This window comes from Kwoniella shivajii, chromosome 11 (assembly GCF_035658355.1).
Source record: "Kwoniella shivajii chromosome 11, complete sequence".
Lineage (NCBI taxonomy): Eukaryota > Fungi > Basidiomycota > Tremellomycetes > Tremellales > Cryptococcaceae > Kwoniella > Kwoniella shivajii.
In genome coordinates this window covers 177,173-191,067 of record NC_085918.1, presented here as the reverse complement: position 1 = coordinate 191,067, position 13,895 = coordinate 177,173, and the positions used below count along the sequence as shown (strand labels likewise).

The following is a 13,895-nucleotide window of genomic DNA, read 5'->3' as shown; positions in this document are numbered from 1 at the left end:
AGATAACTTTTAAAGACACCGTGTCACCGTGTGGGGCCCCATGCGTCCAAGCTGGGGTCTACGTAATCCTCTTGGAAAAGTAGAGTATTCGCTTGCTATTCCGATTACAAATTCTTGTACCGCTCATCACAAATTCACTACAAAATCCATTACAAATTCAATCTGTATCACTGCACGGGCCCTTTCACGCGTGGCATTTGTTTTCCTTCTCATGGATTAAACCGCGTTCGTCTTTGTTTTGCTCGGGATACTAAAGTTGTATTTCAACCAGTCATCCCTCGAATTCTCAATCAGTGTTATCGTCTTTGACCCATAGCAATGAGTCACGTATTGCCTTCTCCAATGGCGACAGCTGCTGCACCTTCATCGACTGAAATACCAGCACCGCTCATACCACTCTTGTCATCCCTTTCATCATTGATTTTCACCATCGAACATCTATTCAATCGTATACCAGGTTCACCTATCATCGTCAGATATATAAAATCAAGTTATCAAGATGATCCATGGAGATCTTTGTTGGAAGTCTTACTTTTGGGTTTCGCGATCAGGACAGTATTGAAAGGTAGGACGAGAGGCGAAGGTGAGGGTAAAAACTTTATCAAATTGACTGAAAAGGTGAGTGTATTCCACATACAACTTCACTGTCTCGTGTAATCTTACTGATACTTATCAATACCCTTTTGATTGACGACAGGAAATCGATGAATTAGTGGATGATTTCAACCCGGTTCCACTGGTCGATGATCCCACTCCAGCAGATAGCTTCACCCTTGACACAGTACCTACTATCTACGGACCAAATGGGATCAAAGTGAAAACGTCCCCAAACGGTAAAACTGTGAGTTTGTGAATTTTCGCCTTATCTGATCATCCGACGAAGGACGCTCATCTTTCGCTTCACAGCTACTAAATCTGACTACTCCTAATTGGTCAGGATTTATCGAGAATGAGAAGATGAAAGACGTAGCTATTGATACTTTGAAAAAATATGGCGTTGGTACATGTGGTCCCAGTGGTTTCTACGGTACCATCGGTGAGTAACTTCATCGAACGCAAGCCATATGTCACCAGCACGTATCATCATTGATCAACTTGATCTGATAAACCAACTCGAATCTGGTTACTGACGATATCTGTATTTCTTCCCGATCTATAGATATTCACACCAAAGCAGAAGCGGATATTGCCTCTTTCCTAGGAACAGAAGCGTCAATCATCTATTCTCAAGCATTCGCACTGGTTTCATCTGCCATTCCAGCTTTCGCTAAAAGAGGTGATATCATAGTAGCTGATCGAGGTGTCAATTTCGGTATTCACAAAGGACTACAAATCTCCCGGTCAAACATCAAATGGTACGCTCATGGTGATATGAAAGATCTCGAGAGAGTCTTACAGAATGTTGAGAGGGAAAGGAAAAGAAAAGGAGGCAAATTGACCAAGAAATTCATCGTTGCTGAGGGTGTCTTTGAAAATGATGGTATGGTTTTGGATCTACCCAAAGTCGTGAGCGTCAACGTTCCCATCCAGAGATCACATGACTGACGACCAAATGATTCTCAGATCGAGCTCAAGAAAAAGTATAAATACCGACTCATCCTTGATGAATGTCAATCATTCGGTATGATGGGTGCCCATGGTAGAGGTATAACGGAGCATTTCGGTGTGCCCGTGAGTAGTGTTGAAGCGTAGACCGTCTCTCCAATGTTAATCGAGCCCCATACTGACATGTGTGTAACCTAGGCTTCGGAGGTGGACATGCTTTTAGGTTCAATGGCGAATGGAGTCGCTACTGGTGGTGGATTCTGTGCGGGTTCTCAAGTAGTCTGTTCTCATCAGGTAATCTTATTTTCCTCTCGTCATCTCTTTATTCTGACGCACAACGATCTTAGCGAATCAATTCCTCTGCATCGGTATTCTCAGCTTCCCTTCCAGCTATGTTAGCTACATGTGCTTCAGCAGCCATCGATATGCTCAAAGCTCAACCGACACTGATGACTTCACTTCAAGCGAATATTTTGATATTCCGACAAGCTCTAGCAAAACTTGAACCAGTCATGCCTGATCTGACCGGGACATTTTCCGCAAACACGAATACCGATTCAGCTTTAATGCCACCTCCTCCAATCCCAAACAAAGATGCGGTAATCTCGATTCCATCGCATCCCAATTCAGGATTGATACATATCTTCTTATTAAATCCACCTACGACATTAGAAGAGGAAGAATTGCTGTTGCAAGGGGTAGTTGATGAAGTACAGAACACTTCAAATATCTTGATTACAAGAGCAAGAAGGTTAAGAGCTCAAGAAGTGTTTGAACCTGAACCAAGTTTGAAAATATGTATCTCAGGTGCAATGTCGAAGAAAGATGTGGAAAATGCTGGTAAAGGATTGAAAGCAGCTTTGATCAAAATTTGTGGAAGTGAGTAATCCCTTTCAAGATTTTTTTCCAAGAGATCTGAACGGACTGGAACTATCACTGACGAACCTTTTTGATCTAGAGAAGAGATAGTTTGCTAAGGGTCAATGGCGCAGTAGGACAAGAGATATGTTTTGATGATTTAGATAAATCGTGATAGCTCTACAATATAATGCAACCTGAGTCTAAGCAAAAGGTTCTCTGCATCAATACCGGTGTCAGGAGATTCCACGTTGGTGTCATTGGTGTCATACCGTTCCACTTGACACGGAAGATTGGCATTTTCAATATGATAATGGCAAGTTGGACAGCATTGTCACAGCCTTGGTGCAACATTCCTCCTTCTGGGATTGATGAGAATAGCACGAAGCTAAAGATTGGGACGAATTGTAATATATAAGATGATTGTCAACAGATAGATGGAACTCTGCAACAACAGCTGACGTCATTTCTCCCCTCGTAAACATTCGATCGACGCGTTCTGATAAAAAGTCAAAAGTCAAATGTCAATCTTTTCATCTTTGAAGCACTCGCGATATCTGTATCATATCAACAATCTATCAGTCAGACCTTCTCGATTGTGGAAGAAGCTCCGCCTCACACCCGACTCGACGAGTCTCGATAGCTCCAAAACCATTTCTCTCTTGGAAGCCAAGTCGAAGGCAAAGTCCGAAACAGCAAAGTCCGAAACAGCCCCCATACAACGGAATGTCAACATTAGCTGACAGTATGATCTTGAGTCCCCATCCAACCCCTTCTGAATCATTCCAGGTTGAAGATACAGATGGAGATGAAGAAATGAATGAATTGGACGAGTACGAAAAACAGAGAATTGCCAATATCAAGTAAATATCCCCTCCATTTTTGTCTCCATATATCTTTCCTCAAGAAGGGCTGATTGATTGAATGTGTCAAACAGGGAGCGTGATAACCTACTAGCCTCTCTAGGATTGAACAACACTTCAACTCGAGTATTTGGCTCGAAACCAAAACTGAAAACTAAACAACCTATATTCTCCTCCGAAGAAGCGAGAAGAAGGAGAGAATTGAAAGCTAAAGATGCAGCCTCAAGACGGATAACCGAACCTAGCAGAAGGAGCAATAGGATCGCTGCTAAAGAGGTTGAACTCAAATCTCTAGCAGAGTGAGTCACTTATCTATCCCCATTATCTTTTCGTGAACTTCAGAGATATTCCATTGCTGACGTCAGATTTGTATCTCCCAGTGATGATGATCTGACACCCCCACCATCTCTTTCCAAAGGAATTGAACGTAAACCTTTTATACCCAAAGCGAAAGCGAGAACTCTGTTACCAGGACCATCATATTCATCATCATCACCAGACGAAGAGAGTTTCTCACCTGCTCAGAAACCAACAAGGGGTCAAGACGGTAGACTGATATTTGAAGGCAGATGGAAAGATGTTTTCACACCGAATCTCACCCCAGAAGAAATGTTTAAAGGAGGTGCATTTGGAGGAGCCTTTTTTGCGTGAGTCATCTGTTCACCAAGAGCAATTCCGTAAAAACTTTCAGTAAAGTCCAAGGTAAACGATCCGAAAGCTGACGTTGATACTACTATAGAGACACATATTCCAATATCCTGAAATCACCATTATCGGCTAAAGGAGATCTTTCATCACTTCCATTCACATTACCCAATTCATCCAAGTTACTCACAAATCCATATCCCGATGGAGAGAACAACCGATTCAGAGTAAGAGCTGGGCAATCTCTTCAAGAATGGGAAAAGGCAGGTTGGATATGGTCGGAAGATCCACGTGGATGGGCTCAATGGTATGTGAGGTTCTGGGAGGGAAGGAGAGGGAGAGATGATGATAGACAAGTCAGACGATGTAGGTTCGCATATGCATCTTGGAATGGAAATGAAATGACCACTTTACTGATTCGTGTACTATTCGTTAGGGATGAAAGTTGCCGGACCTACAGGGAGGTTCAAGCGGGCCTTACTCAAGAAGCTAGTTCAATCAGGCGGAAGGTCAGCAGTCGCAGATGAAGATGTGGGAGCAGTTTTAAGGCAATGTCTCTGGCAGTGGGGCTACGAGATGACCGAAGTGGAATTCGATAAAGCTATGAACGGGGAGTAAGTGAGCGGAGAGTTAGGTGGGCCATATACCGAACCCGGTTTTACTTTTTACTCCGAAGGGTGAGTAAATAGCAGCGACAATCGTATTCAACAATCTATCGTTCTCAACACTATATCAACGTCACAATTACCCAATCAATCACTTAGTCATTGGCCTCATACCATCTGCAGAATCAGCTATCCCAAAAACTCGTTGTATACTAGATGAAAATACCTTCACAAACATTGCCATATGATCTTGCTCAGATATTACTTCATGTGTGTACATTCCCAATGCAAACATCATAAACACTGCTTGTGGACAAGCCGATTCACGCATACTGTTGGTTGTAATATAATGCATGATGATTCTCCTTTATTCCTTCGATACCCTCTAAATAGTCTCCAAAGCACATCTCCTCACTGGTAAACCTTTTTCTTCCAAAGTCTTTTTGACATCTTCGATACCTACTTCCTTTCTGTGGAAGATACCAGCAGCTAGAGCGGCTTCGGTCCCAGTTTCTCTGAAAACTTCCACGAAATCATCTGGTGAACCTGCACCTGAAGAGGATACGACAGGAATGGAAACTGCGTTTTTAACCAAGTTTATTAAATCTAAATCGAAACCTTTTCCAGAACCATCTCTATCAACTGAATTTAATAAAATTTCACCTGCACCCAATAGTTCTACACCTTTTGCCAATTGAACTACGTCAATATCACGAACATCTCTACCACCTGATATGGTACATTGATACCACCATGCTTTACCTTTTTCTTCGTCTTTTGTTCTTGAAGTTGCTTCATCTCCAATAATCAAAGATGGAAGATGTTTAGAAGGGAAATTCTCTTTCCAATTAGATTGAGTTGTATCGACGTAAACTCTTTTCGGATCGATCGAAACTACCACAGCTTGTGCTCCGTATCCCTTTGAAATAGTTTCAATACCAGTTTTACCGGTCAAGAATTGTTCTTCGGCTTGACCATTCTTAGATTTAGATAACAATTCTTCTACAGCCAAAACAGCTTCTGATCCAATCGAGACTTTATCTGCGCCACTTCTGAAATACGCTCCCGCAACTTCCAAAGCTGATCTTGGTGTTCCATCAGGATCTACAGTATCTTTGATTCCACCTCCGATAGTCAACGGAACGAAAATAGTTTCAGCGGCATTCCGAACAACGTCCAACATGGGTTGATCCAATAAAGCTGATGATCTGAAAGATGTGATATTCAAAAAAGCGACTTCGTCCGCTCCTTCCAAATAATATCTTCGAGCCAATTCGACTGGTTTACCAAGATTTCTAACTTCTCTTGAAGAGGAAGAAGATTTTTCTCTCACATCATATTGATCTCCTTTGGTGACGACTAGATCACCATTATCGTTTGACCGAACATCTAAACATGCTACTATCCTACTTGCCAATCCATTGGTGTATCCACGTGATTGATCAGGATTTCTAATCTGCCATGTTCTTTCTGGGGATGGTGAAGTGGATTTTGACGCAGAGAGGGATTCAGGTGATGCTTCCAACCATCTACGCAAAAGATCTAAACCTGCCGGACCTGATTTTTCAGGATGGAACTGACAAGCGAATATATTATCTTTTTTCACACACGAGACGAATCTTTCGGATCCATATCTTGATATCGTATAAGCGAAATCTTTGATAGCTAAAGTCTCCTGAGCCGTTATGGATGAAGTCGAGGATTCTCCTTCGGACGAAGTGGAGGCGGAGGAGGCGAGAGATGGATCTAATAACGCAGCATACGAATGAACGAAATAATAATCTTCATTTTCCAACATCAATTTCTCTTCGTCTGTCGATGATGATGTTGATGTCTGATAGGATTTCCAAGAAGTATTCCAACCCATATGAGGAACGGTCTTTTTAACTAATTCACCATTACATTCATCTTGATTTGAGAATTTTTTAATTGGATATGGAATGACACCTAGACCTTTTATATCTGGCGATTCTTCTGAAGATTCAAATAAAACTTGCATACCTATACATATACCGAAATAGGGTTTCCCACTTTTGATGTATTTTAGTAATTGTTCGTATCGACCTGATGTTTTCAGAGATGTCATTGCTTGAGCGAATGCGCCTACTCCTGGGAAAATGAGTTTCTGTTGGAAGTGGGAATGAGACGTCATATAGAAACGGATCATGATCAGCATTCACCCTTGATGCATTGATGACAGAGTTCAGAGTCATTTGAGGTGAATCAAATTCAAGTCGAGAGGACTTACCTCTGCTTTATCAAAATCACTTTCATCGTTAATCCACTCAAATTCATATCCCAATTTCTTGATTGAATTAGCGAGTCTATTGATCGTTCATTCAAATTTTATCGATCAATCAATTTATCAGCATCAGGCGCGAACAGTATCATTTCGTCTCGAAGAGGGTCGATATATTTTAGTGAAATATCTAAAGGAAACTCACGATCTGACATTTCCAGCTCCATAATCCAATATGTATAATTTGGGTTGATGTTCTTTCGTGTGACCAGAAGGTTGGGAGACAGTTGGTATGGGTAAGATCGTGTCTGTTTTTGGTTGAGCCATCTTGGGGAAAATCTCCTTTGCTTTCTCGACTTGTATTCTGGGTTCAGCTGTGATATATATGTATATGTATATGGAAAGAAATGAACAAGTTTCCATCAATGCTATCTTCGAGTCGTTTTTATTATTTTTTGGGTGACAAGAGAGAAGAGTGAAATATCAGGCACGCATAAAGGTGTGGCAATTTTGGGTGATCATTTTGGTAGTAATAGTATTCATGGGACATATGATTTCATTGCATATGTTCCCTCGTAAAGCATCTGACGTTCTTATACTCGAGCTTATGCATTTGGGCCATACCTCCTATGTGATATCTATGAAGATGTATAATCGCTAAACCAAATAAATAAATAATACAAGCAACAAATAAACTAAACAAGTCTATACAATCTATATCGTTTTTCGTGTAACAGGTAGCACGAATCCTCCTTTTTAATCGCTAATTTTTACCCTCATTTTTCCAACTTCCAGCGAAACCATGTTCTACCATTGCTTGAGGATCTGCGATTCGAAAGGAGTTCAGTTCCAATGCATCTTTCGCATATAGATTCATCAGATGAGATGGTTGACTCACGAGAACTCATCTGTGCACCAAAATTACCCACACCCGGTGAAAATCCAGTGACTATCTCACTTCGTCAGTAGGCTACACACAAGGGACAAAATGTATCGACTCACCTGGAAGAATCAACACATCGCCGACCCTCAATGGTTCTCTCAGATCCTTCAAATCAGTCCATATGAGTCCAAACCTAACCCGTAGATAACTATCGATGAACAGTCAGATCAGTACCTCTTTCAACATGAGATGAGGCTTCGCTCACCTCAAAACAGCGTCTGTCCACACTCCTGGACCGGTCCAAGCCATCACACCGACTGGACCTCCGTTCTTGGGTTCGTTCAGTACGTTTACTTCTGAAAGCGATTTGGCATCTTCATATCTCCCTTGATCTTTCAACACTTTTATCGATTGAGCGACTGAATGACTCCAATCAATAGCTTTGGCCGTGGAGTGCAGGATACGTAACAACGCATTTAACGCTATAGGATGATTAGGTGCTGAAGTGATTGTCCATTGAACAATTTGTATCTATCATTGCAGAACAAGAGGATGTCAGGCTAGTAGTCACGCAAACTGAAAACAGGTATATGACTCACAGGTCTAGGCCACCAATCGAACCAATCTTCTCTGTCTCCAACATCGGCTTCTAATCCAACCACAACACTAGGTCTTCCAATGATATCATCGATACTTTCTCCTCCTTTGACACGTTCAATTTGTGAATCCGTTAACCACCCTGCTCCATCACGATAGAGTTTCGGATCTCGTCCCCAAGCTGAAGGAGGCCTGAGAAGTGTAGTATCGACATCGGAGTAGATGCCGCCTTCGAGTAGTATCAACAGGTACCGCAGTGTGTCAGAGCGCTGCGTGAAACAAATGAACGGGTTGACACCTAATTAGCAGACACTCTACTGCTGCTGATTTCCCACCGCGTCAAACATGCGTAGGAAGGTATGCAGGGAGCCTCGGGCTGGAGCACTCAGGTTAAAGAGAAATCGCTAACTCACCAAGATCCCACTTGGTAATATATCCCATACTTCTTGAAATCTACTTGCCGCTAATTTCTTATTCACGTATTGCTCGGCGTCTCTGCAATATTGGAATGTCAGCGGGGAGCTTTACTTGAATATGTTCCCGGACAGCTACATTACGCCTTGGACAGTATCTCGCCCCTTGTCCCGTGAGTCTCCTTCAAGTACAAAACCGAAAGCAGACTCACTGATCATTCAAGAACTCCCATTCCCAACCTTCATCTGACGCTTTACCATCTTTCCAACTTTTGACCTCGTTACTTTCTACCCTTCTCGAATCTTTATCAGTTTGCCATATTTTCTTATTGGTTTCCCAGCTTTCTTTTTGCTTTTGCACACCTGATTCATTACTATTATCATCTAAATATCTCTTCAAACCATCGACCAATTTTCCAGAGAGAGGTTTTGGGAAAGCTATATTTGCGAATTCTCTCATCTGAGCCATATAATCATTCATCGTTAAAGGACCTATTGAATAGATGTTATCTGCGAAATGACCTAGAGACGATAATGGTGGGATCGTTTCGTCTATTGAAGGATTTTCTGGAAATCGTCTTAGACCAGCTAATATCTTTTCAGAAGATAATGATATTCCCCATTCAGGTGGATTTATATGTGCTAAAGCAGCCATTTTTTCTCCATACGATAATTCTTTATTATCCGTTTCTACAGAACCTGATGGTTCACCGTTGGAATGGATTTTCCCATTAGATCCTATTATGACTCCTGGTAGATGTTCTGATTTCGTTGTCGGTTTACCATTCTTCCAACCTTGTCCAAACACATTATTGATCAAGCCTTCTTCGCGTTCATTGAGGATATACCATCCTACTATAGTCAATATGCCGAGGAACGTTAATGCTTGAGCTAATAGTCGTCTTCTTCTCAATCCAATATGAACGTTCTTCTTTATCGTAGGAAGGGGTAGATATGCGTGATCCAATGAAGGTGAAGGGAGTGGTGGTTGTTGTTGAGATAGTAGTGACGATGGTGAGTGGGTTTGACCTTTTTCAGGATCGAGTTCAACTTCTTTTTCCATACTCATATGGGATATGATCAATTGTTTGGATGAATTCCTTGAATGAGCATGGGTGTTCGAGCTTGAACCTGATTTGGAATTTGAAGTCAGAATACCTGAGAATGTGGGATGATGCGTTGATATAGGTGAGTGATTATAAAAAGTCGATGTTGAAGATTGTGATTGATCTGATGAGCTTCTCCTAGATGAATCTGAACTTGAAGTGAACATCCCAGATTATATACAAAAGAAAAGGGGATCTCTTTTAGATTTTCCCGTTCACAAGGAGGTCTATTCTTCTGCGCAGTAGGGATATATGCTTTGAGTTGTCATGCGCAATGTGAAATCGTGTTGTTTTTTTTTGGGTGTTTATTCTTTTTCTGAGTTGTTGAATGGTAGGAATGTATGAGCAATGGTGGACCTAATATCGGTCTCAGATGTCACAATAGCTCAAAAAGCTTTAAAAGCTCAAAAATATCAGAATGCCAAAATAGATTGTTTTGAACGAAGTGAGAGAAAGATCGTCGTTTTTGAGGGTAAATGACGTTCTCGGCTTTATTTTCTTCATATCATCCCTTGTAGGATTATGCCATGTACTTTCCTCTCTCAATGTTTTAGACAAGAGCACAAAGGTATGTGAGATGGGCTTGAATAATGGATCCTGGAGTCAAAGGGGGAAGACGAGCAAACGAGTAAACGAGTAAACGAGTATGCGTGCATGATGCATCTGGGAATGGCTGTTATATAGATGTACCATAACTGCGGAATTAGCGCAGAAAGTCTTTTCAACTTGCATTCAGGGTATACATACTATCAGCAGTCAGCTAGGACAGCAGAACATTACAAACTCAACGCAGCAGGCATATATGAATGATATGAGCGCTGTGATGAGCAGGCTGGTCTCACATAAGGGAGCCTCCTGGCTAGCATGAGGAGTATGGTGGCTATGACCAATCTATACGCAATACATATACATATACGGATACCAGTAAAATCAGTATTTCGTAAAACAGACTCATTTGGGTTTTTCCGAATCTGGAAAAGCTTAATTTTTAACCTTTCTCAAGGAAGAAAAGAAGGATGAGTGCAGTTCTCAACGTATTCCATGAGGGAAATTCAAACATCCTCCAAGGAGAGGCGGATACGTATCGTTACGAGTGTTGCTTCCTTGCAATATTCCTTCCTTCCAATCGTGCTTCCTACCCCTCATTCGGATGGGTCCATGTGGTTCCTAATCAAACTGGGGAAAAATACAAGCCAAGGGAATTTGTTCTGGAATATGTGTCCCGATTGCATCTACATTCTGCGATCTTGCCCGAAAGGACAGTACAAGCAGAGAGGAAGAGGGATGATTCCCGTCTCTATACGCTCAAAGTGTTTCAGATAGGCTCAATAAAGTTGGATTTCCCTTTTTGCCCAATTCTATAAGGTATGCATGCGCTCTAAGGAGGTAAGGAAGACTCAGCCAGATCAGGCTGATAGGTCCGGGGGACAACAACCAGGTGTACAAATGGCAAGTTCCTGGTAGGGAGAAAGGTCTGAAACATGGGTAAAAATACTGGCGCTCCCATCTGGAATACATACTGTCACATTCTGTACTCAGTCGCTGCAAGAGGGAAGACGGAGAGCAGGCAACAAAGGGTTTGAGCGTATCACATCCCAAAATCGAAAAGGGAGGCAAGTTATGGCTGATAACGATAATTTCTGTGTATCCTTTGTGATAATTACTCGAAGTGACCCATACTCATTCAATCATCCATCCATCGATCCTTCCATCCATCCATCCATGCTACTTTGATTCAACGCATATCTCATAGATCAGTCGTCGGATTACTAACATCCATTCAATTCATTCATTCTGTGCAATCATCATAGGTATCCACATACCCTCGTTAACAGCAAGGACGCGTAATATAATCATACACTACTATATATACATATTGCCACTCCCCCATTACGTGAAACCCCCCATTCCCATAACGTACTCGAAGCGTAGTTTCAAAATACCATCAATAAATAAAAACCAACGCAAACCCAAAGAATACATCATTCAAAATTACACCTCCTTGTCCATTTATCAAACTCGCTCATCTGACGATGGAGGCTCGTCATAAGCGTATGTTAGAGGAGGTATTGAAGCTTCCAGGTAACGGTGAGCCATTATAATCGAGGAATATGTCGGTTTTGATTGAATCGGAATCCGAATTTGAATCTGATTTTTGATCTTTGGTTTTCTCGTAGACACTTGTGCGGATTGTCATGTGCCTGCACCCAGATGGGCTTCAGTAAATCTTGGTATTTTCTTATGCGTAGGATGTGCTTCCGTACATAGGAAAATGGGAACTCATAAGAGTAGAGTGTGAGTCTTAGTCAAGCATTCAAGGTTATGATTGATTGAGTGGATACTAATGCTATGGTCATCAACTTGCTGTTCTCGCTTCATATCACGCCGATTCGTCCTTTGTCTCATACTCTATCTCGATCCCGCATCATTCTCTCATGATTTCTCTGCGATATACGCATCTATCACGTCTCTCAATATCGTGCTGAACTCCACGTTCCCTGCTACCTTTTTCTACGGCATCTCACACTCCATCAATCGCAAATTACCTTGCTCCATTTCATCGCCCCACCCTCACGGCCAATAGCAAATCGGTGACATTGGACACATGGACCAGAGAACAGATAGTCCACATGAAGGAGATGGGTAATACATCATCAAACGCAGTATTCAACCCTAATGAGAAATTACATCCACCACCACCTTCTTATGGACATGATGAACGTGATTCCGAAATTGAGAAATTCATAAGAAAGAAATATGAATTAGGTGTATTCAAAGTTGGCCCTTCTTCTTCTTCTTCTTCTTCTTCGTCAATACCACAATCTAGGGGATATAACGAACCTACTTCATTGAATAGAGCAAGAGAAAGAGATGGTAGATTACCTGTTAATTCAGATCCATGGAAATCAATAACTGTCATTCATAATCCTAGAAATCCAGAGTTAAATGATATTATCTCATTCCAAGATCAGAAAGAAAGAGAAAGGACGAGAGATAAAAAGGATCTACCTGCTTTACCTATATCCAACAATAAATCACCCAGACCAACAAAATCCAACGTGACTCCTTCAGCTGCTCCGTGGGCAACACCAAATTCATCTGTTGGAACTCCCCCACCACCTGCTCCTATTACTCATTCATATATGACAAATGCACATGACAGTTTAATCGATTTTAATGGAACTCAAAACGTTACTTTACCTTTACAAATTAACTTGTCATCTACATCCGGATCCGCTGTGACAAATTATCAAAACCAAGCTCATCAGAATCAAAATGGTTATTTATCGACAAATCAGCAACAACAGGGTTTCTCGATTTCACATTCACCAAGTATTGGATATCCGATTCCGTCCCAAAACCATAATCAACCCTACCTAAATAATACAATGTCTATCCCTAATGGAAATGGTAATACCAATGGTAATAGTAACTATGGAGTATCACCTCAAATGAACTATCAACCAAATGGAATATCATTTCAACAACAACAACAACAACAACAACAACAACAACAACAACAACAACAACATCCGTTATATGGTCAGAATGTATCAACACAACCAAATTATCAATCTCAATCTCAACTTCAACAACCTTCTTACAATCCATTAACACCTGGATCAAGTCCGAGTCCAATACCAAATTCGCAATCCAGTATGTTTGGTAATTCACCTGCACTCAATTCATACGGTCAAGTCCAACAACAAGAACAACGACAACAATTTGGTAATTCACCTTTATTCAATCAACAACCTTCTTTCCAACAACAACAGCCCAATACATATGGTGGTCAGGTACAGAACCAATTTCAACAGCATCAACAACAACCGTTGGCATATTCACAAAATTCATTTCTGCCACATCAACAACAACAGCAATGGATGTCAAACGGATATAACAACCAAAATCCAATGATGCAAGGTATGGGCCATTAACCTCATATCACCTAGCGGAATGATTTCGATCGACATCAACACCAAGCTCATCGTTTTCCGCTGTCATGCTCATGTGAGGTTGAAGTACAAAATGAGATATTGATTATCGCGATAAATTGGTTTCTTATTTTGATATCTTTCTTGTGTTTCTATTTGTCAGAATTTCATGTGTTTTACCTGTGTTTTTTTTTTTTTGTATCTAT

At 41.2% G+C, this 13,895-nt stretch overlaps 5 protein-coding genes across 5 annotated transcripts; 3 read left to right on the top strand and 2 right to left on the bottom strand.

Moving 5' to 3' along the window:
* Window positions 1–318: 318 nt before the first annotated feature.
* Window positions 319–2,432, top strand: IL334_007511 (uncharacterized protein; the record flags this gene model as incomplete). Its single annotated transcript, XM_062939201.1, has 7 exons — window positions 319–618; window positions 698–841; window positions 907–1,036; window positions 1,160–1,506; window positions 1,564–1,671; window positions 1,744–1,839; window positions 1,893–2,432. 7 exons carry the CDS (start codon window positions 319–321, stop codon window positions 2,430–2,432), a joined length of 1,665 nt encoding a protein of 554 aa, XP_062795252.1.
* A 697-nt stretch (window positions 2,433–3,129) lies between these two features.
* IL334_007510 (uncharacterized protein) lies at window positions 3,130–4,529 on the top strand (the record flags this gene model as incomplete). The annotated part of the gene is made up of 5 exons (XM_062939200.1): window positions 3,130–3,266; window positions 3,341–3,565; window positions 3,647–3,913; window positions 4,006–4,277; window positions 4,348–4,529. 5 exons carry the CDS (start codon window positions 3,130–3,132, stop codon window positions 4,527–4,529), a joined length of 1,083 nt encoding a protein of 360 aa, XP_062795251.1.
* Window positions 4,530–4,901: 372 nt separating this feature from the next.
* IL334_007509 (imidazoleglycerol phosphate synthase, cyclase subunit) lies at window positions 4,902–7,082 on the bottom strand (the record flags this gene model as incomplete). Its single annotated transcript, XM_062939199.1, has 3 exons — window positions 4,902–6,641; window positions 6,765–6,840; window positions 6,961–7,082. 3 exons carry the CDS (start codon window positions 7,080–7,082, stop codon window positions 4,902–4,904), a joined length of 1,938 nt encoding a protein of 645 aa, XP_062795250.1.
* Window positions 7,083–7,518: 436 nt separating this feature from the next.
* On the bottom strand, window positions 7,519–9,921 carry IL334_007508 (uncharacterized protein; the record flags this gene model as incomplete). The annotated part of the gene is made up of 7 exons (XM_062939198.1): window positions 7,519–7,580; window positions 7,654–7,704; window positions 7,758–7,846; window positions 7,904–8,169; window positions 8,238–8,504; window positions 8,649–8,730; window positions 8,861–9,921. The coding sequence occupies 7 exons, from the start codon at window positions 9,919–9,921 to the stop codon at window positions 7,519–7,521; spliced, it is 1,878 nt and encodes a 625-aa protein (XP_062795249.1).
* Window positions 9,922–11,787: 1,866 nt separating this feature from the next.
* Window positions 11,788–13,692, top strand: IL334_007507 (uncharacterized protein; the record flags this gene model as incomplete). Its single annotated transcript, XM_062939197.1, has 3 exons — window positions 11,788–11,842; window positions 11,932–12,049; window positions 12,339–13,692. The coding sequence occupies 3 exons, from the start codon at window positions 11,788–11,790 to the stop codon at window positions 13,690–13,692; spliced, it is 1,527 nt and encodes a 508-aa protein (XP_062795248.1).
* Between the last annotated feature and the right edge of the window lie 203 nt (window positions 13,693–13,895).